Source organism: Mesoplodon densirostris, chromosome 13 (assembly GCF_025265405.1).
Source record: "Mesoplodon densirostris isolate mMesDen1 chromosome 13, mMesDen1 primary haplotype, whole genome shotgun sequence".
NCBI lineage: Eukaryota > Metazoa > Chordata > Mammalia > Artiodactyla > Ziphiidae > Mesoplodon > Mesoplodon densirostris.
In genome coordinates this window covers 28,855,028-28,878,978 of record NC_082673.1, presented here as the reverse complement: position 1 = coordinate 28,878,978, position 23,951 = coordinate 28,855,028, and the positions used below count along the sequence as shown (strand labels likewise).

General features: G+C 39.2%; 1 protein-coding gene across 1 annotated transcript in view; it reads right to left on the bottom strand.

Annotated features, from left to right (window-relative positions):
* Nucleotides 1-7,201: 7,201 nt before the first annotated feature.
* The window catches only part of ATP6V0D2 (ATPase H+ transporting V0 subunit d2), a 47,252-nt gene continuing 30,502 nt past the window's right edge, over nucleotides 7,202-23,951 (bottom strand). Inside the window, exons 3-8 of the mRNA XM_060116102.1 lie at nucleotides 19,681-19,859; nucleotides 18,399-18,478; nucleotides 16,844-16,921; nucleotides 10,836-11,012; nucleotides 9,554-9,631; nucleotides 7,202-7,933 (exon numbers count right to left, since the gene is read on the bottom strand). Of these exons, the coding sequence (XP_059972085.1) occupies nucleotides 7,772-7,933; nucleotides 9,554-9,631; nucleotides 10,836-11,012; nucleotides 16,844-16,921; nucleotides 18,399-18,478; nucleotides 19,681-19,859 (754 nt within the window). The 3' untranslated portion in view covers nucleotides 7,202-7,771. The remainder of the gene's footprint in view (nucleotides 7,934-9,553; nucleotides 9,632-10,835; nucleotides 11,013-16,843; nucleotides 16,922-18,398; nucleotides 18,479-19,680; nucleotides 19,860-23,951) is intronic.

Here is a 23,951-nt window from a genome sequence, read left to right as displayed (position 1 = left end):
GAAATCTGAAAGGTCAGTGAGCATGGGATAGTGGACAGAAGGAAGCCAATGGGAGAAGAGATTGGTAAGGCAGCAAAGGCCTGACCATTCTGGACCTTGTAGGTCGTAGTAAAGTTTTGATTTTATTTCAAGTGCAATGAGAAACAATGGAAGAGTTTTTTTTTTTTTTTTTTTTTTAAAGGGTGATAAGGCCTTAGGTCTCTCAGTTGTAGTGGGGATAATGACAGACTAGAGACAGTTAGAGGTTTATGGACCTAATCTACACAAAAGATGATGAGGGATTAGATTTAGGTGGTGGATTAAAGAAATATTTTTCTTAGTAGAATTGGGAGAATTTACTTACGGGCTGTATATGATGGGTGAGGGAGATTAAGATGTCATGATATAACTTAATTATTAACATTTTTATTTATTTATTTATTTTCTTTAATGTTTTGGCTGCATTGGGTCTTAGTTGAGGCATGCAGGATCTTTCGTCGTGGCACGGGCTCTTCATGGCAGCACATGGGCTTCTCTCTAGTTGTGGCGCGAGGGCTCCCAAGTGCGTGGGCTCTGTAGTTTGCAGTATGCAGGCTCTCTCTGTGAGGCGCGTGAGCTCAGTAGTTGTGGCATTTGGGCTTAGTTGCCCTGTGACATGTGGGATCTTAGTTCCCTGACCAGGGATCGAACCTGTGTCCCCTACATTGGAAGGCAGATTCTTTACTGCTGGACCACCAGAGGAGTCCCAATTATTAACATTTTAAATTTAAAACCTTAATAAACCAAAGCTTTCATAACTAGCATTCCAAATAATTTTATGTATTTGGCACTTAGTGTTGAACAACGGCAAAATTATTTCCCAAATTACCCTGGGCATGATATGGCCTGGTACTCAGTAAAGGCTCAGTGCTTAAACAATTAAATGATTAGATAAAATATGTAGTGTTTCTACTATTCTAGTAATTTATAAAAGTAAATTAACAAATTTTTAAAAAATGCCTCCTTTTTTCTCAAATATTAGTAGCATAATAAAAATTATACTTTCAAACGTTTATGTGAAATGCCTTGGCAAGTCAGTTGCTATCAAATCCAGAACATTTGTTGCTATTGGACTAGAGGAACAGTTTCCACTAGGCTGGGTAGCTTTTGCAATGTGACCCAGGCCTGCTGCTGGTCACCTCTGACCCGACATGGGGAAGAGAGAGAAACAATTTTTAATGAAGTCCTTGAAGCCCTGGGTCCAGTTACATGAGCTCTTCAAATTCCCAAAGGCATGAGATGGCAAGTTTCCCTTTTGTATTTTAAGCTAGTTTGACAGGATTTCTGTCATTTTTCACAGAACATATTTGGACCAAACAAGAACCTCAGTCTTAAACTGGAGGCTGTAACTTAAAGAGAAAATAAAACCACCATAAAGAAATATATATATATTTATATTTATATTAAAACTATATATAAAATGGAAGAGACAGGACACTTGAGACCTAGTTTTGGCTCCCTTACTCTTAGCTCTTCTGACTACAGTTTCCTTATCTGGAAAACTAGTGTCCATTCTAGTTCAGTTGATTATACTTATAGGTCAGCAATTATTTTCAACCAATCTGCAAAGTTTCACCTACTTTACTTGCAAAAACCCCAGTAGCATTATTTAATGTATTTGATGGATATGAACATCAATAGTTTTAAGTAGAGTTAGATGTTTTAGCCTATAATGAGAGCAAACTGACTGTGACCCCTGTCCCTCCATCATCTCCATGATTGCCATGACTGAACTTGCTGGCCAAGAGGGGAGCCCTTTCCACCACAGCACCAGTTTCCATCCCAAAGTTACTTGCTCAGCTGAACAAGATGCCCTTCTAAGAGATGAGAGGTGTACATGAGTATCTATATTTTATTCATCAAATTAAAATCCTTTCCCATCTATTACTTTCTAACCTGTCATTTTCTTTCATTCCTCAGCCTATGCAATGGAGGTTTCTAATCTGAGCCCATAGACTTCTAGGTTGCTCATGAGTGAATTTTACAGGATCCATAGTCTTTTCATATACTATGCAAATTTTTAGGTGAATGTGTAATGTCTATTATTCTAATGGAAGGTATCCACAGTGTTCATCGATTCTTAAAGGGTTATTTGAACCCAAATGATTAAAGCCACTGTTAACAACTTATGTTAAATTCAGTGGCCCAGATAATCCTGGTATTTCACAGAATTACCTCCAGCACAGGGAACAGTTGAACTGTGAACTGCTAATTCCTTATGATATGATTTATCTTTATTTATTTGTATGTGTGGATCTTGCATGACTTTCCTCTGATCTTTCTACTGAAAAGCCTTTCAGGCTCCGAAAGATTTATTCAATATAAACCACTCATCACAACACCAGGGTGAATCCTTGCACACAACCATGTGATCTGGACCCTGGGAGCTGGGATTGATGGTCACCCACCCTTCCATGCCTCTACACATCTTAAGAAATATATTATTTTTAATAGATCTTTATTGGAGTATAATTGCTTCACAATACTGTGTTAGTTTCTGTTGTACACCAAAGTGAATCAACCATATGCATACATAGGTCCCCATATCCCCTCCCTCTTGAGCCTCCCTCCCACCCTCCCTATCCCACCCCTCTAGGTGGTCACAAAGCACCAAGCTGATCTCCCTGTGCTATGCTGCTGCTTCCCACTAGCTATCTATTTTACATTTAGTAGTGTATGTGTCGATGCTACTCTCACTTTGCCCTAGCTTCTCCCTGCCACCCATTGTCTTCAAGTCCATTCTCTATGTCTATGTCTTTATTCCTGCCCTGCAACTAGGTTCATCAGTACCATTTTTTTAAAATATCTAATCATGAAGATCACTAAAATATTAGCCATATATTTCCTTTTAGTTTTCACTTACATTTGGAATCTAAAAAAAAAAAGTCAGTCTCATTAGAAGCAGAGAGTAGAAAGTGATTACCAAGTGCAGGGAGTGGTACAAATAGGGAAAGGTTGGTAAAAAAATACAAACCTTCAGCTGTAAGATGAATAAAGTCTTAGAATCTAATGCATTACATGGTGGATATAGTTGATAACACTGTATTGTATAACTGAAGTTTGCTAAGAGAGTAAAACTTAAATGTTCTCGCACACACAAGAAAAACGGTATTAACCTGATGGGGAGAGTCCTTTCACAATGTCTATGTCTATGTATGTCAAATCATCATATTGTACACTTTAAATATCTTACAATTTTATTTGTCATTTATACCTAAAGGAAGCTGAAAAAATAAAAATTCCTGATGTTGCAGAAATAAACTGTAATATATTACTATTTCACTCATTTTTAAATAAAAACCAGAAAATTAAAAATAAAACCCAAACTGAAACAAAGCAAAAATTTTAAAATGGTGAACATTTTACACAATGAAATATGCATCTCAGCGTTAACAGTTAAATAGAGAATGAACTGCTTTAATTTTAAAAAATCCTACAAAAGAAGAATGTATAAATGATTTAAAATCTAAAACTGCTGTTTGTTCAAAAAATGACAAGTGTTATAATGACTGTCACCTCTGAAGAGCTAGATTCAGTGTCAGTGAACCTGTTGCTGCCAAATCTTATTGGAAAACAAGATGCCACGTTGTCACCTGGAGTTGCTTGTTCATATCTGGCCCTGAGGATGTTATTTCTGTCTCCGAATGGCATAGAGGTAGTCCCTCCAGGCCAGAGTCAAGACTCATTTGTAGGTGATATGTTCAGAAAACCACACCTGCCCCGACCACCTGCAAAGATGGCTGGAGAGTGGATGACTTAGGCAGGCCTTAGAAAGGACTTCAGAGAGGCCACAAAACCCTGTAGGACACATTCAATGGATGACTGCTGAGCACCATTGCTCCATTTGTACTACTGCATGAAAGTATCCCAAACTCAGTGGTTCAAAACAACTCTTTTATCAAGCTCAAGGCTTCCATGGGTCAGTAATTTAGGAAGGACTTGTCTAGATAGTTCTCACCTGGGATTTCTCATGCAGTTGTGGTCAGGTATTGGGCTTGGGCTTTAGTATCTGAAGGATTGACTGGGCCAGACATGGCTGCTAGTTGATACTATTGGTTGGTGCTCTCCTGGGACAGTCATATTTGTCTATACCTGGCCTCTCCATGTGGTTTGAGTGTCTAAACTTGGCCTCTCTATGTGGCTTGGCTTCCTCACAGAATGGGAGGCTCAGGGAAGTTGGACTACTTACGCTCTAGCTCAGGACTCCAAAATCCAGTAAGCAAAGGAAACTGCATTGCCTTGGAAGTCATACAGCACTGCTTTTCTGGATTTTGTTGATCATGAGTTAAGTCACTAAGGCCAGTTCACATTCAAGGAGGGACAAAGACCTCATCTCTTGGTCTCAATGATAGCCCTCTCTATGGATTGGGAGCCTAGTTCTTGCTACCGGAAATGGAAACCTAATACTTTCTTATTTCTTTATTTAGTTATTTATTTTAAAAACTTGTTTCCAACTTTGTCAATAAGAGAGCCACAATGGCTGGAATGTTAACAACATTCCCAGGGTTATCAGAAGTCTCCATAGAGCTACTGATATACTTTTACAGCTTGTCAATGATCCTAGTTTTTAAATGACATTTTGTGGATCTGGTCAGAGTGATAATTCTCTGGGGACAATTCCTTTCTAATATATTGATTGACACTAGTTTCAGTGTACATCTTCTTAACATATCTCTTTTCTTTCCAAAGAGAATTCCAACTTGACCAGAGGGATTTCAATTAGTGATCAAGCTGGTGGTGGAAGCAGAAAATTGCAGCACAGAGTGACTGAGGAGAAAGCGGGAGGAGGGTGGAAAAGTAATTGATGGGAGGCCAGATAGAATAATGAAGATGTAAAAGAGGAAAAACAGGATGGGAAATTGCTCAGGGCAGGTGGTTTGGCCTTTGTGATAGTTTCTGCAACCTATTTTCATATTTATAAAGCTTATAGATTTTGTGACTATGCAGCAATCCAAAATGTCATCAAAACTCCTAACATCAGCTATTGTGAGACATAAGGGATGAAATCACTAAGAATGATATGGTCTGATAATGTCACATATATTCCTCAGCAATTCTATTCCCCACATATTAGTATTAATGCCTCCATTTGTGAGAGGGGAGAGAAAATGACTCAAAATGACCGAAATGAATCAAAGAATAAGGAGAATTTTGTCTGCTGCTGAAACTAAGACAAAACAGGGTGAAACTGCAATTGTATCCTTCTCATATAGCTACGTCTTACCTGTGAGATCTGACATTGACAGCATTTTTCAAGGGGTAGGCTAAAAGTTACTAATGAAACCCCTCAGATCTGATCATCACCAGGTCTTTCTTCACTCTACAAAGATTCATTTCCCTTTCTCAATGTCTTATTACATTGCTGCCATGCCAATGGTTAACTCAACTCTTCCACTATCCAGCAAGTTAGCCTTAGTCCAAACTCACCCAGATTCAAAATGGTCATTTCCATTTACTCTCAGCATTCCTAAAGCATTGTAACAAATAAAAGGACGGCATTTTTTTTTTCTCTCAGATATTCGCCAAATATCCTGAGAACTGCAATTGCTAATTTTGAATCCCTTAGCACCGCAAATTCTGACTGTAAAACTTTCTTAGAGATTTAATGGGTTCCTGCCCACGGAGAGACTGCTAAAGTACTTTTGAACCTTTGAGAATGACGCTAAAGGGAGCTGGATGAAGGGGGTGGGGGGGGAGGCGTGGCCGGAAATCTGCACCAGCGCACAGGCAGGATTGGCTGCAAGACTGAGAGCAATTTTGGGTATAGAATTCACTGGAATACAATGTTCCAAGACCAACTGCAGCAAATAATACGGGTGGAAATATGACAGATTGATGAAATACTGCTGGGAGGAGGGTGGGAAAGGGATGGTAAGGAGCCTCAGGTTCGATCACTTAGAAAAAGAAATACATTTTTGTCTCATTGTTTTCTATGTTGCTTTATGTACCTGATTTGTTGGCCTCGTTTTCTAGCATATGTAATGCTTTTCAAATGTCCATATTCTCAGGTGTGGACCTGAGGTAAGACAGAGAAGTCAGATCCCAGCAACACTTAAAAGCTGTAAGTTCAAGGCAAGTTCTTCAAATTGCAGAGCGTGTATCCCCTTCTCTAATAGGGACACATTCTACAGTACTTGCCTCATGAGGTTATAGGAAATTCGTCTGTATTCACACAATGGTTAGACTTGGTGGCTAGGGAAAGGGTTTGGGGGATTGGCGGCTTCATTGCTTATATGGAGGGAACAAGAGAAGTATCATCAGCCTGTGGCCTTGTGGCACATGAAGGGCCCCCACGCATGTCATGCAGAGGTGGGTTGGAAGGGCTTAGTCTGAGAATCAGCTTTCTCTAAGCTGCCTCTTTCCTATCAGCATCTTTGCTCTCAACCCTTAAAGAAGCCCAGAATTTTACCCCCATCCTCACCCACCCCCACTGTAGACACCATGGGTGAAAATGTAAAATGTAGATGTCTCCTGGCATACAGGCCTCAGAGTGGAAGACAGCAGCTGCATGCAGGGGCAGGGACAAGTCAGGGACGATGCTTTCCAGACCAGAGGCCGTACATGGGAAGCAGGCTTGCCGGGTCCAGTTGATGGGTCTGCACTGGAGCCCTGCGCCAGCTGCGGCCCCCCTGCCATCAGAACTGGGGTGTGGCCTAGGCTTCTCGCACAGCTGGGAGGCTAGGCACTTGGCTTTCTTTCTGGCGGTATGAGCCGCTGTTTCTCCTTATGCTTAAACATTCCTATCACTAAAATTATGAAAATGTTCTACAAAAAAATTTCTGAACTTTTACAGAAAAATTGATTTACTTCTTGGTCTTTGTGCCTAATTCTAGTTACCAGTATATGTATATTCTCTGTAAATATTCTCACTTGAAGAACTTTCAAATATGTATATATGTTTAATTTTTAAGCTATAGCAAATACAGATTTTTCTATTTAGGAATTTTTTTTTATTTTTGAAGAAAGCACTAGAGCAGTGTTTGTCACTTTTTCTTTTTCTGGGTAGTTCTCTGCACCAGTTTTACTGAAGTTTTATAGAGAATCCATATCCTGTAAACCAAACCTGTGATTTATGCTTCTGACTGAATAGAATACAACTAATGGAGTTACTTTCTTCTCAGATCAAGTATGAAGAAACTGCAAGAAAGAGAGGTATACCTTTTATTTAAAGAAAGTTGTGAGAAAATTAGTTATAAGTGGTAGCCTTAATAACAAATTTAACACTACCCGCATCTATGGAATATGATTTGGAATTATGTAGCTTTCCCAAGCCTACCAGATCAAAGTGTATTAGAAAAAAATATGGTATTTGCCACCATATGTGGTCCATGTTGGCTATGTACAGCTCTGAATTTTTGTGGACCTAGGGAAGGGATGGACAGTTAAAAAATAAAGCAGACACTCAGTATTTGGGCCTGTGGAGAATCATGGGAAAGCAAAATACTTTTAATAGATTTGATTTTTAAAAGAACAAAACTAAGAATAGGAAAAGTACCATAGGGTTAATTAAAATTAATGTCTAAGGCAAGGTGAAGAATGAGACATAAATGTGGAAGCAAGATTTAAGGCTTCCGGAAGAAAAAGAAATGCTTTGTTTCAGGGTTGGCTTGCTACATTACCAGTCGGTCTGCAATTCATGAAGTGAAGTGTGGCTTAGTTTTGTGTGATCTAGATAATATAACACAACTCCTATTTCCCTCAGTAACTTCCTCTTAACATTTATGATTTGCTGCATTTCAGGCCCCTCACTGGGTTACAAGATTGGAATGTAACTGTTAATTTTAGTTCGATGTCTTTGTGAAATGCATTCAGCTATCCACACGACATTTCTCATTTCTTGTTCCTTCAGCTTGGTATACGCATAAAACACACCATAGTGGAATTGCCTGTTGAATGCCAGCACATTCATCTGTACCTGGGGAAGGAAAAAAAAACATGGACCATCAACTCTTCTGGAACATACTACTTTAATGAAATAATATTAAGCTACAGACTGGTTTGTGCCTGTGTAGTGCTTATCTGTATTTAAACAGACAATTTCTAAATTGTGTCAAAGAAAAGAAAGCAGTAGGAAATTCAGCAAGTCTAAAGGGAGAGCGTCACTCTGCAGAGGAAGGCAGACAACAGTAGTTTAAAAAGTAAGTTTGTAAAATCATAAGACAAGCTCCAAATCTCAGCAGCACTGCTAGCACCAAGATTCCTAGGAGGACTTTGGAGTGTGTGTGTGTGTGTGTGTGTGTGTGTGTGTGTGTGTAACTTTGTAGTGATATTTATTTGGCTTCTAGCTAGTAGGCTGTTCTCATTTAGATAAAATATTTTTCCTTGGTCACAATTTTTAAAATTTTAAGGTGGTTTTTAGGCTATTGAACTCCCTTTCAGGGTAATGTCACAGGCCTCTGGAATTTGGACCAGGTGATATTATGAGTTTCCTTAGGATGCTCTGCAGCAACTTAACATACATTTGGATAGTGTTTTTCTGCAGAAGGCAGATCAGTAAAAGATTTTCAAAAAACATTTCTTTAACTGGGGTACAGTCTGAAATGGAACAATTCCTTTATTCTTTTCCATTTAGAAAAAAGGAGAAGAGGTACTGAGTCCCACATGTAATTCTGAAAACCTCAAGCAAAGCAGTCAGGAAGGGGAGGCCCCCTGCTCTTAGAAACCAGCAAACATTTTTCCTGCCAAGGGCGGCTCCTTTAACAGCTGTCTTTGCAGCAGAAGGGCAATAGTGTGGAATTTTAAAACATCCCTAATATATGGGAATACTTGCATTGTTTTTACTTCTTTCTAGAGAATCGTTGGAAAATGTCTACAGTAGGACTTACAGGAAGACCCCATACTGCTTTCTCAAGCCAGTTTAATCCTAAAGTGTGGGTGAATTTCAGGGTTCTCTGTTAGTTCCAATCAGACTGAGATGGAAGGACCAGTGGTTTTAGGGAAATGAATAAAGTACACTAGAAAAAAGTCTCCAGATTTGGGGGACTTTACCTGGCTACACTTCCCCAAAGTCCTCTTGTTGGCACACTTCAGTAGCTCAGGAATTGGCTATAAATGGATCAAGTATTCTTCTGCCTTTTCAGGGAAAGAGAATAATCTAGACGGGATGGATTTCCATGCAAATAATTCCTAAGTGTTCTAATTGTGCACAGGAGTGATAAATCCTTCTTGAAAAAGGGATGGATTCAAGTGGGATGCACTTAACAGGGTATGCCCCCTGGGGACAGTCAATATGTGATCATGAGAACATCCTAGCTTTGTTTCTCTAGATAATTACAGAATGGTTGCATTACTTCCAGAGCTTTGCTAGGTGCACATCTGTCTGGATATGACAATCCCACAAGAAGCCATCATATGTGAACCACAGTGCCTTGACTCTCCAAGGAAGAGATACTAATACCCATTCAAACTATGAATGTACATAATCAATTGGTCTGATCAGCTGTAAAAAGAAAACCCAAGTAAAAAAAAGAAATACTAAGACCCAGAGTATGAGAAAAAGAGGTATAAGCTAGCAGCATTTCCATTTACATCATACCTCACGCTCATAAAACACATCCTCCAATGTCTTTCCCCCACTGCCATCACCTACAGCCTCAAACAGAGGCTTGTATACCTGAAAAACGAAGACAAGAAATTGTTTTTTTAACAAATTTTCATTTTTTATAAATATAAAAACTATATTTTCCAGAAATATAGAAACTGTGCACCCATCTTAGAAAATCTATCCAGAAGGCATGGACTTTTTTTGTAGGATCTTTGGCTTCTTGAGGAAATACCAAAAAATCCAAACAATGAGAGTACAGATGGCATTCCATCCTATTGGCTTGTTCAGGCCTACAAGGCAAGAGGCAAAAGCACTTCTACTTTCAGTGTACACTGAGCTGATTTCCACATTTGATTCTTAGGGCTAGTTAGACACATTATAGAGGCTAAAGGAGTCCTTGTGGCTTAATCAGTATGGCTTCATGGGTTCTTTGAGATGACAGCTGATTAAATTTCATTATGGAATTTCAAGTGAGGAAGGGGTGGAAATTGGGGAGAAATGCAAATTTTAATATTATGCTAAAGAACCTCTTGCAGTGACACAAGAGATGTCACAAAGGTTCACGCATTGTCTGCTGGCTTATCTTTCCTGGAGGGTTTCAGAAATCCATAGGCAAAGATAAGAGGGGTATCATTCCAGTTCTGGAAAAGCTACCTGGAGGGTCTGTATGTTACTGTCTTCAGGTCAGAGGGAACGGTACCAGGGGATGAGGTTATAACCTTGAGCTGAGAAGCTTCAGGCTCTCTAAGAGCAATTGGGTGCTGGAGTGAGAGAGGACATAGCAGCCCTCTTTCCTTTCCCGAATCCTGGCCACTGAGCAAAGGGAGTGGTATGAACAGTATGTCCATATTTTCTCCTGTCCTTCAAGTAGACAGTCTGTAGCTAACACTGTTTGCCCAATGGGCACTTGAAAAGATGGCTGGGTCAGGCTCTTTTACATAACTCTGGCATGAGCTCACATTTCCAGAACACTGCACCAGTCCCTTGGGGAACTTGCTTTATCAAGCACTTCAAAAAGAAAAGGGCTCAAATGACTGTTCCTTGGAGATTTAACCAAGTACTTGCTTGTCAGGAACCTTAAAAAACACCAATAGCTTGGGTTAGAAATTCAGCGTATTTCTTTGGGAGAGACATTACAGCAAGAGATACTGCTTTCTATTGCACAAACATTATAAATGTTTTAGATAAGAAGTGTAAATGTAATGTGCGGACTTCTAAAGTACACGTGATGAAATCACACAAGACATTTCGGGAACCTGGGACAAACACATACTCCATAATGGTCCGCTACACTCTTCATTTGCTCGAAGTCCTCTGCTTGGGCCAGCAGGCGCAGTCCCTCGGGATAGAGCTTGCCACAGGTCGGGTAGAGGGTCTCGCGGTCCTCTTTGCTCAACTCGGTGCCAAAGGAGTTAAGAGTGATGATAAAAGCACGTCTGTCTGCCTCAAACTGAATTTGCAAGACATAAAATCAGTGAAATTGAACCATCTACTAAATGCTCTAGACAAATTCATTTCCAAAATGATTTGCTTTCCTTTCCTGATCTATGTCTAATTATAATACAGACATGTGTTATTAATGTTCCCGTAGTCTCTTCATGTAACGGAGTAACTCTGCTTGCCAAAGAAGGATCACACAGCAGTGACAACAGCCCAGGAGCCCAGGACCTCCCACTAAACTTCAGTTCCCAGACTCTCTGTTATTAGTTACTCATGTGTCTCTCTCACGTAGGCCACTATAGTCTCAAATGTGTCTTCCATAATAATTGGAATAATACCTACTTGCTGGGGTCGATTCAGAGATAGAACAAGGTAATGTAAATAGAAGGGCCTAGCAGAGTGTTTAGCACAAAATGTGCATGTCGTGCATGTTAAACATCCCTTTCTGATTGTTGATGTCAGTAGGATTTTTTACATAATGAAACTGTGCTACTTACAATTCGTTTGTACTTTCCTGGGTTTGTTTTTCTTCTTTAAAGTTCTAGATTAGATATCAATAAATTTAAGTCTGTAGCTAAGGATTACAGGGCTTGGGATAAGTGATCTTCCCCTCAGGGTCTCAGTTTCCTTATTTGTAAATGGTGGGGTTTGGCTACACGATCTCTCAAGTGGGTCACATGTACTCCCAGCCTGTCTTCTCTGTGTTGAGTATCACTAGGCACCCGAGCTCCCAGCCGGTCAGGCCTCTCTGTCTTATCTAACCACGGAGTCCTTCCTGAAACTGCCTTCTCTTCCTTTGGACTCCTCTTAGTTTTCCTTCTACCTACCCTGACCATTTGATCTCAGTCTGTCTGCCATGGGCACCTCCTCTACCCACCATGGGAGTTTGTCATGATGTCCTTGGGCTAAGAAAGCCTTCTCCATCCACCCAAAGCAACCTACACTTACCACATTATTTAAAAATCTGTGCATGTGTCTTTCACCCCACCACCCTCTAAAATCTTTGAGAGATCATGTCTCTCTTGTTGATTGTTCATTTCTGAATATCCAGTGCCTGACACAGGAAGATCTTAACTGTTTACTAAATCCAGTGGAATGGTGCACTGTTCTACTATTTTAAAAATTCTCTAATATTCTCTACAATGTTGCTATCCAAGGTGTGTTTCCAGGATTAGTAGCTTTGACATCACCTGGAAGCTCGTTAGAAGTTCAGAATCTTAGACCGTAGTCCAGACCTAGTAAACCAGAATCTGCATTTTAACAAGATTCCGAGCTTATTCATATGCACACGAAAGTTGAAATGAATTGCTCTACAATACTATTTTTGACTAATTAATAACAAATCCAGACTTGCAACAGATTTTACTGGAACTCTTTTGTTAGAACAGGTGTTTCCTATCAGTACAGTGAGAGTTGGTTCCTTCTGATCTTTTTGATTGCCCTCATGGAAATTATGGGTGCGCCAGAAGCAAGGGGTGGGCTTATTCGAAAAGGCAGCTGCCTCTGGCTACTGAATATAACCAGTCCTGTCAGTAATCTCAGACTTTCCAGGGATAAAAGAAGAAATGCAAGAGGGAGATTTCATGGCAATAAAGAAAAACCTTGAAATAACAAATAGGGCAGGAGGAGCAACAATGGAGTTAATTGTCCCAGATGATCTTCAATGTCCTTTCTAGTTCTAGAATGTTAGAATAATAAGGAGAGAAATAGGGCCAGGTAGGCAGCACTGCAGGCATGCAAGGCAGAGGAGGAAGCTGCATGGAATAGAGCATTACATTTTGGAAGAATGGCCATAGCTCAAACCCTGGGGAAGCAGCTGGAGAGGCAGGATGGACAGGTAGCTGGGGAGAGAATAGGAGAGGCTTCACAAGCCATGCCAAGAAGAGAGGACTTTGACGGATGCGGCTGGTTATCTGAACACACCACACACTTTCCAACTTCTTGTCCTGGTTAATACTTGTTCCCTTTGCCTACAGAGCACATACTCCATCCCATAACTCTCCAGGTTGAAATCCTACCTGCATTTGAGGGTTCCATCAAATGCAATCTTTTTCATAAGAAGCCCTTCTCTTTCCTCTCTAATTGGATATGATTTCCTTTGCCTCTTTATTATACTTTAATTTCCCTTTTATTATAACTGTCTATCTACTTTACTACTTCTAGCCTAGAGGCTGTGTGTGTGTGTGTGTGTGAATGTGTATTTTCTTAGTGAAAAGAACTATAATTTTTGAATTGTAAAGGAGCTATTCTATCTTTGACCATCCCTAGGCAGACAGTTTGCTATGACCTCTGATTATGGAGGAGAGTAGATGGGGTGGTACTAGTTTCCTGTAAGTCCTGTATCATTTTCAGAGGGCAACCAGCCTGTGTGGTACAGTGTACGTCGAATGTCTTTCTTTTCACTCTACCCTTCAAACACTCATGCATTTTAAAACCATAACTTATTTTTTGTTGTTGTTGCAAAAGATAACCATGCAGTGTTGATGTATTCAAAACCATTATCCGTTGCTCATGATGGAGTTGGGCTCATCGAGTCAAAAATTCTGGCCAGTTCCTTACAGGAGGAAGGGTCTCCCTGGTGGGAGCAGTGGATAGAGGGGTCAATGGCAGTGGAAGAGAGTGAAGTGAACTGGGACCAAACCCAGCCTTATTAGCATGTGCACTGACCGAGGGAGATGAAACAAACATATTCTGTGCTTATTTTTCACTGCTTCGTTAACCTTACAGACTGTCGGAAGAGCAGGAATAAGAGGCAAACACTATAATGCAGCACATTTGTCTGGAACACAAGTCAATTTCTTTTTTTAAGTATGAAGCTACAGTCTTGTGATTAGGTCACATTTTAACCTGCAAGCCTAGGTTAATGCCTTCTTCCATTGTATTCAGTCTTTTAAAGTCTCCTGTCAAATGAGATCAAATGAGAATATGGAAGAACTTCAGAAACTCTAAGTGCTCTATACTTGCACAAATAAAAGGGGAACTAATTACATGATCTGGTATATTTATATAAAACTGACAAGCCTCTTCCAATCATATCATTAGAAATGTTATAACTGCATAAACATACATAACTGATATTTTTATATAAACCTACAAATATAGTTAAATGGATTTTTATTTTTAACACAGCTTGAAAAAAATCTAATCTAATAAGGTAGTATCATGGGTATAGGAAAGGGACAAAGAGAACACAGGGTATATAGTATTTTGACCAAATCTTCCTGGTGATAAGTATTCTGCTAATACTGTGCTATCCTTTTTACATTTACAAAGACATAATTCTTATTTACTTCTGATTTTTGTAGCATGTGCAGTATGATCTTGCTTAAGAATTAGCACAGAAGAGCAGTTTTTACACAAAAGAACTGTGCAGGTGAATTTGATGTAGACGTAATTTAATGTAGATAAACATATAAGAACTGGAGCCAGACTACCTGTATTCAAATCCTGACACTACCACTTACTAGCTGTTTGACATCAGGCAACTTACTAGCTTTCTCTGTGCCTCAGTTGTCCCTTCTGAAAATGAGGTACTAAACTACCCATCTCATTGTGCTATTTTGAAGTCCAAGTGAATTTGTGTATATAAAGCACTTAGGATAGTATCTGGTATATAATAAGTATTAAATATTAATAGTGCCATTGTATACCTCTGTAAGGTTATTACTATTTTTTCTTTTTTTTATTGAATGAAAGATTCTTTAAATACTAAGTGCTTTACAATTTTGAAGTTTCACATTTCATATAATCCCAGAATAACCCTTTCTTCCCCCTTCCCCCTGCCCCCCTCCCTCTCCCCACTGGTAACCACTAGTTTGTTCTCTATATCTGTGAGTCTGCTTTTTGTTTGTTCGTTTGTTTTATTCACTGGTTTGTTCTATTTTTTAGATTCCACATGTAAGTGATATCACACAATATTTGTCTTTCTCTGTCTTATTTCACTTAGCACAATGCCCTCCAATTCCATCCATGTTGCTGCAAATGGCAAAATTTCATCCTTTTTATGGCCAAGTAGTATTCCACTGTATATGTGTACCACATCTTCTTTACCCATTCATCTGTTGATGAACACTTAGGTTGCTTCCATACCTTGGCAATTGTAAGTAATACTGCTATGCACATTAGGGTACATGTATCTTTTCAAATTAGTATTTTTGTTTCTTTTGGCTATATACCCAGTAGTGGAATTGCTGGGTTATATGGTAGTTCTATTTTCAGTTTTTTGAGAAACCTCCATAATATTTTCCACAGTGGCTGCACCAATTTACATTCCCAACAACAGTGTATCAGGGTTGCCTTTTCTCCACATCCTTGCCAACAATTGTTATTTGTATTCCTTTTGGTGTTAGCCATTCTGACAGGTGTAAAGGTTATTAATTTTAACATTAATCTTTTCCTACATATTTTGTAGGTATAAAGTACATGAACCATTTCTAAACCACAGGAATTATGCCATGTAGAAACTACATTTTTGAGCCAGAGATAATGTGGCTTTTTATAGTGTGGCTAGTATTTAAATTTATGAAAAGAAAGGGAGGAGCTTCATAGAGTCACTAGGCTGCTTGTGTTATGTTATCAGCATGTCTGGAAGAGACAAACTCACTTTCTGACAATTAGCATGCCATGAAAAAAATGTTATTTATCCATGCCCACTGTCTGTATAATATAGATAAAGACAAAACATATTTTTTGGAGTTCTCCAAGAAGTTCTGACTTCAAGGACTGCTTTGACCTTAAAGTTTTAACAGTATCTTTAACTGTAAAATGTTAATTAGGTATTTGAGGGGAGCTAATTTTATCAAATGCAATTTCAGAACGTTTGGTTGAAATATATGCAGATGAGGTTATTTCAGGTTTTTTTCTCTTCTTACCCAAAGGGTAGTTCTTATCAGGCTTTTCTTGAAATCAGAAGTCACCGAACAGCTTAAATATCTACCCACCAGTGTAGAAGCCACTGTAACAGATAATCTAATGGTTAAAGATATGCTTTAGATAAAACTTTGTTTCACAGGGCAAAGCAAGAGCTTTTTAAGCCCAGAATTGTTTGTTTGGTTTTTTTGGTTTTGTTTTTAAGATGCAAGTGAAATCGGAAGCCAGCAAGAGAGATCTATGTCAAATACTCAGTGCAAACTATGCCCAAAATTCCCCTCAGACCATTCTGATCTCTGGCCTGAGTCCCTCCTGCATGTGCAGATTGACATTGCAAGCAAGAGGGCCTGTGGGCACAGATGAAATCTGTGATGATAAAGAGGAATTAAAGAGAATATAACATCAATTAGAGAGGTTGGAACCAATGGTGGCATCTGACACATTGTGAGGTTTAAGTGGGCATGCAAACTGTGAATCACTACCCATAGAATCTTCTTGCCAAGAGCGGGGTTGCTCAATGGTTGTTTGGGGCAACCTTTATTTTAGGATTTAAATAAGGAACCATGGCCACAGTAGACTTTGTTGCCAAGTTGTGGGGGTCCACAGCTGCCCAATTTTGGGAGGGAAGTTGGTGATTATTAAAAGAGTACCTATAGTGCACCAATTGTCCAAAGCATACTAAATTTTTAACTAATTATAATCTACTTTCTTCATACTACATCAAAGTGAATCATGATCAAACTTCTATCAAAAGCATTCTTTTCTAATTCCAAAGTAACTCTTCTATGTAGAAAACTAAGAAAATACCTCTTTTAACTGAAGACATCAAATGATATATGTATAATAAAATATACTGCTATTTTATTTCTAAATAAAAGAACTTCTAAGATTTAAAAAATTGGTAGGATTATATAAATAAAAAGTGTATAAGTACATTATTTGACATAAAAAAATCCAAGGACTCTTTCTTACCTCAAGAATGGGACACATAATTTCTGCTGTGACATCACCATGATTCTTACAGAATTTATAGAATGCCTCGATGTAAGACTTAAAAAGAAGAAAGATCATAAGGCAAGAAAATGAATATATTTTCCTTTTGGAAATTTCTAGATCAGCTTTTCATGGGTTATTAAACTCTTTAATGGAAATTGAATTACTTCTCCCCTAGGGAGATATTTTATAATAAATTTGGTGTAAACTTTCACCTTGAAGCACATTGCACAGCCTAAAAAAGGAACTCCATAAAAGAACAAAATTGTACTTATCATAGCTTATAATTACTCAACAAGCACTTTTTTGCATGCCTCTTGGATTGTTTCACACTGTTAGTTCTTGCTATTCTAACAAGAGTGCCAAACTTTCTTATGAGCTCTGCAAATAAGTCTAGATTTGGTCCTATGTTGATATTTAATGTCTTCTAGTGCTCAGGAGACACATTTGGGATGGCATTGAGCATGGAAGATACTCTGGAAAGGCAGAGTCTAGGCTGTAGAGGTAGCCTGTGTTTGAATCCCAAATCTGTTACTTACTAGCTAACTGACTTCTGCCAAGTACATTTACCTCTCCATGCTTCAGTTTTCTCATGTGAGGAATGGGGATGGCACATAGTTTTGCTGGGTGGATTAAGTGATTAATGCCTATACATGCTTAAAACAGTGCCTTCTGTTAGCTATATCTCAGGGATGCTTCCTCTAAGCCCATAAGTCTTTATATAAAAAGGAAAACTGCAATGCAGTGCTTTTGAGAGGCCCACATGTTTCAGCATGAGAAGCTAACAGCATGGCAATGTATACATATATGAATATATATATATATATATATATATATATATATATATATATATATATATTCACTCAGGTACTCTGTAAGAGTGTCCAAAGATGCTGTAGTGGTGTGAGTGAAAATGGTTATATTTTGCTCAGCCCTTATCACACAGACTGACTCAAATGACGGCAGCATAGTCCAGACAGACAGCTGGGCAGATTATACAAAGTGGTGCCTATGATGTTGTGTCCACAGATGGTCATCTTGGCATGCTGCACACAGTCAGTAGATTAAAATTGTGTGGACAGATTAACTGTGAAACTCAGGGACTCTGTTAACAGGATTGCGGACAGAGATGGACACTACATAACACAAGGTTCACTATGTATGCTGGTTCTTTTGAAATGGGTTCATATGGTTCACCACACTCATCTATCCACCCACCCATCATTCATCCATCCATCCATCCATCCATCCATCCATCCATCCATCCAATTGATACCTTTTATGTTCCAGGCACCATGTAAAGAGTTAAGGATACAGAGAAGCATGGGATCCTCTCAAGGATCTTGTTGGCTGGAAGAAGTTGACATACATGTATTTAACTCGAAGACAGGCCAGGACTAAAAGAGCTTTGTCCCCAGTATGCCTAGCTTCCTAATTCAGCAGCTGGCTAACAGGCAAGTAACATTTAATAAACAACTTTGGCTATGATGTATTATGTAATAAAGAAGAACATAATATTTGGGGAAACAGTTACCTTGTACAGTTTATTACGCAGTATTTCAATATTCAGTTCGTCTAGAGTATTTTCAGACATACAGTCTTGAAAGAACGGAGCTGAAAGCAGAAATTATTGTACAAAATAAATTAATCAAAACATGATTATAAACCATAGAAGATGTCTCCTGAACGCACCACCCTCTGCCCACCCCTAACTAGGACACTGTGGAGTGGCAATCCACAGACTTGGTGAGGCTAATAGTGATGGTGACAAGAAGGGTGATTACTTAGGAAACATTTGCTCTGTGCAAGCTGTCACTAAACACTGGATACACCTGAACTTATTTAATCCTCCCAACCTGGAACTACTCACTGTATGGTTTACTTTTTGAAGCCCCCCGACACCCACCTTTAGAAAACAGCAATATTTACCATTTGCAACCTTACTATGTGCCAAGCATTGAGTTGTATTAAAACCATCTTAGTTTTCAAAACTCTGTTATAGTAAGATATTATTGTTTTTAAAATGAGGAAACTGGAGTGAAATGAATTGTTCCAAGTCACCTGGTTGGTGGTGGGCAGAGCCTGTCATGATTAGGGATATCTGCTTTCAGACTTACCCTCTTTCTGCCATGCTATGCTCCATTAGCACTGGACACTTAATAATGATGTAATTTTTTTCTTTTTAAAATTTGTTGTAAACAGCAACTATTTTGATGAATGATCAACAGTGAATAACTATAATCCAGGTTTCCTGACAATAACTGTATAAAATTATCCCATTAGTATTTTAAATGCTACAACTGTTGTCAGTGCCAAATTATAATGAAATTATTACTTATTTCATCATTGCTTCAAGTCATTAGACAGACATTCCTGAGCATCTCAGAAAAATGGCATTCTTAAATTTCCTAAAACAAAATGTTTCCTATATGCAGCCTTATTAAGACAGAAATTTAAAATGAAAAGATAAGGAAGTAAACATATAAAACCCATCTAGAAAATTAATTTTTTGGAAAATTACAAGTTCTATCATTTATTTGCTATGGTCAGGAACAAAGTACAGGGGTTTGGAGGTTGGGAGATGAGCCCTAGCTCCTTCTCAGCTACAAATGGTTTGCATGTGATCTGGTATACTTCATTGTCTTGATCTGAAAAATGAGGGAGCTGGACCAGATGATTCTTTAATGTCCATTTCACTTCTAGGAATCTGTATAGTATGACACTATATTCATGGAGGAAATTGTGAATTGAAAGTGCATTTTCTAATACTGTGATAACATACACAAGCAGCTGTGCAATTATTTATGCATTCATACCTAATGGTGTTTCAACCAGAATGGCATTAAAGAGATCAGAAGGTGTCTCTGCAATGTTGACTGCTTCCATTTCTGTGAAACGGCCCAATGGGTGGCACTTTACCAGAATTTCTTTCACAGATTTTTTTTGCAATGCACCGTTCATCAGTAGAATCACATTGTCTATCATGTAACTGCACCTGGTGTAGAAGAGGGCTCAATCGTTAGGAAAACAGTTGCATGAGAATAAGAAGCATCCCTCAGGTAAAAAACAAAAAACAAAACAAAAAAACAACCCCCCCCCCCCACATTTCAGTTCAGGCACACATGCTTTCATTAAGGAAATATATATCTCCCTTTATTTTAAACTCTGGGTTTTGAGAGATGTAGGTGAGGTAAAATATCTGACTCTCAGAGGGTACCATAGTTTGAAAAACCATGTTCACAGTTATAATACCTGACTGGTGGGACCACACAGAAGATGACCCTTACACAGTAATTGCTAAATGCGGTGGGTGGGGCAGAGGGTAGTGAGGGTGTTAAATTGTTTGGTTTCTCGTAATGGACTATGGGCTTAATTAAAAAATTGAGAAACAGAGACTTAAAGGGTTTCATTCTACTTCAAAAACTGACTATTTAAATCTTTGATGAAGCCCATCGTTGAGTATTCAAAGTTTTAAATATTTAAAAATAAAAAAAATAAAAATATATATTAATTTTAATATTAAAATGTTTTACATATTAAAAATTAAAATATTCTGGTTATTTTCCTCCTATGAGAGCAGATAGTCAACTTTCTAGGCTTTTCCCCTCCCAGAACCCCAAGAGCCCATAGGTTCACACTTTACGTGATTTCTCTATTCAATATAAGCTCTACCCAGGATATTCCACGCAATGAGGTCAAGAAGTAAGAGAGACATAGTCGCTTCCTTCACAGAAAATACAGTTTAAGGGAGGCACTGGTACATTGCAATGCAGCATACAGGCTACATAAAGGAGATTACAGGGTGGTGTGGGGATTCAGAGCTGGGCACTAAACCAGTCTGGGATCAGACTTCCTAGGGAGTGACATTCAGGCTGCAACTTGCAGAATGAGTAGGAGTTGTCCAGACAAAAGCCATGGCTGGGAAAGAGTGCTTCCAGGCAGAAGGGAGAGCATGTGAAAACCCCAGAGACAAGAGGACCAGGAACAAGGATGTTCTTTTGACTGCTGAGCACTGGAGGTGGGGCCCAGGCTGAATGTGCAGGGTCCTGAAAGACAAGATGAGGGATTTGGATTGAGGGCAATGGGAGATGCTGAATACTTCAAGGACAGGGGGAATTATGATCTATGTAGATAGAATATGCATTAAAACAGGATAAGAGGTAAGCCAACACTTATATAGTAAAGTGCTTTACAAAAGTTATTTTATTTAATCATGATAATTACACTGTGATGATGATAGGTACTATTATTACCTCCGTTTGACAGATGAGGAACTGGAGGCCCAGACAGGTAAAAATCTCACCCATAATGACACAGCTAACAAATGAAGAGGGCTGAGAATCAAACTCAGACAGTCTGCTTCTGAAACTTTTCTCTTAACGCTCAGATTATGCTGTGTTTAGTTGTCAAGGATGACACATAGGTTTCTAGGTTTAACAGTTGGAAGCTGGAGCCACTTATTGAGATGAGAGCACTGGAGGAAGAACGGGTTGTAGTGGGAGCTGATGTTTTGGACCGAATGAGTTTAGATGCCCAGGAGGAGATGCCAAATAGGCCTCGGACATCTAAGTCCTGAAGAGACAGCTGTGGACCAGAGACATTTAGGGAGCATGGGCAGGGGGTGCTAGTTTAAAGGTGGAAGCAGATGTCTTGGGAATGCATGAGACCACATTCTAGAGTGTATGTCAAGAGTTCTGTCCTGAGAACTCTGGGGAACCCCAACATTTAAGGACTTTGATAGAACCTGAGAAAGAATGACCAGATGGTAGGAAGAAAACCAGGGAAGAGAATTCTAGGAAGAAGAGGTTAAAGGCCACAGGAAAGTCAAGGTAGACATTGAAGCAAGGTGTTCTCAGGATGCAGCCACTAAGAGGTCATCTGGCACCACAAAACATGTTCAGTGGAGTTTGCTTGTGGAAGGGAAAGGGGAGAAGCCAGAAACCTGACCACTGTGTGTTTAAAATGAGTGTGAAGTACAGAGGGTTTTGGTTTGTTTAATTGTTTTGTTTTTTAAAAGAGTTTAAACTATAAAGCAGGGGAAGGCAACTGTATGGAGACCCGGGGGCCAGAGGAGCTTTGGACTTTCAGTTTTGGTGTTTTTTTGTTTTGTTTGTTTTTTAAGGTGGGAGAGAATAGAACACATTTAAGAGCTGAGGGGAAAGAGGAGGCCAAGAGGCTGAGGTGGCGGCTCAGAAGATGGAAGGGACAACCAAGCGATGAGACAAGTGGGACTCAACCACTGCACAATTTAGGCTAGAAAAGAACACCTTTCACTGGATGAAAATGAACCTGGCCACTTAGAAGCCCTGTCACTGGAGTCTGGCTGCAAGGGTTACTGACTTCCTGTGCAAGAATGCATTTCCAGCAGGATAAGAATCTCCTGCATTGCAATTGAGCTTCTGCAATGTACTCCAATAGAATTTTTACCTAAAGAAGTTTAGAAGAAGGCAATTATCCCTTTATAAAAAGCACATGACTAAAAGTTTCTTCACTCCCCCAAACAGCAGTACCAAATTTGGACATTATGGAATTTTAGAACCCTTTTTATCTCTTGAAAATGATGTTAAAATGGAAGTGCTTATTTAACTGTCCCATTATGACTCAAAAGCTATTACCTGAGAGGGGAATTGCCAGCACTTACTAATCTTTAGCAGACTCCAGATGTTTAATTGTTCCCCCACAGCACCCCTGTAATGTAACAGCATATGAGCCGCCAACATTCTCAATGTGCAGAGGACTATGAGACCAACGTTGACGGGGGCAACCAAAGTCAATGCTGTGAGGATTTAGCACACACGTAACACTCAAGCCTATGCCTGTACAGTGTGTGTGGGGATGTGCACATGTGTATGTGTGCACATGTGTGTGTGGAGTGTCTTTTTTTTTAAAGGTAATAGAGAGGCTAGGCCCTCTATTGCAAAGAGCAAGGGCTATGGAGATTGAATTGTTTTATTTCAACTCATTTAAGTGGCCTTGTTTCTAAGATGGGACAACAGTAGCAGTTCTCATAGTTTTGTTCAGAAAATGAAATGAGACTCAGGATTTGGCCCATGGCAGGGGAGAAGGGTATCTTTCCTGTCCCTCCCTCATCTCTGTCACATAGGCACCAGGTATATAATTATTATTGGCTGTTTGGGATGGCGGGGGGATAATGTGCCCAGAAGACAGCTTGCTCTTTCCAGAGTATAATTTTGATAGACCTCTAGGGCTCTGCCTCCAATGGTTAGGAAGGAAATCTCTACTGGCGTTGCTTGAGTAATGTTTGAGTTTAAAGACATCTGGGTGCTCACCTAGCTCAAACTCCTCATGTTTTAAATAACTGCGCTTATTAGTAGCAACAGAGCCAAAACTAGTGCTCACTCTGTTGGGTTAATTTTTCTCCCACTCATGGTCTAGACAAACATCTTCACTTCTAGCCCCTTCTAAATATTCTCTTCTGTAACTTTGATATTGGCACCTGTGAAAATCATGAAGTCACCTGGAATTGTAAGAGTAAATGACTCTATTTCAAAATTTTTAGGTTGTAAAAATAATAATTTTAAAAAATGCCAACACTTCTTGAGGTTGTTGCTATGTGCCAGGCATTACATGCATTACACTACATTACATTACATACATGCAATACATCATATGCATTACATGCATGTTCCCATTCAAGCCTCCCCACAAGTCAGTGCTCTAAGGACCATTATTACCACTACCTTACACATAAGAAATTGAGGCTTTGAGGGGTTCCATGCCTCATCCAAGGTCACATTGCTGGAAAGAGGCAGGGCTGGGACCCCACAGCCAAAGCCCCAGCTCCATGTTGGATTCAGATAAAGCAGCTCCAGCCAGAAGATATTTTAACATTTCCTTTTGGAGTTAGCACTAACCTTTTTCCTTTTGCTCCCAAACTTATTTAAGGATCTTGAAGCTAACTAAATTACATTTCTTACATGATAACTACTGCATTCTGGGCTAATATAACAGTTGCTAAACGGTCAGATAATGTAGAGCCATAATTTGGTGAGTTAGAGGAACTGTTCTATGGATAAAAATTTTAAGTACTTAAGTGTCATTAGCAACAGCTGAGAAATGACTGTCA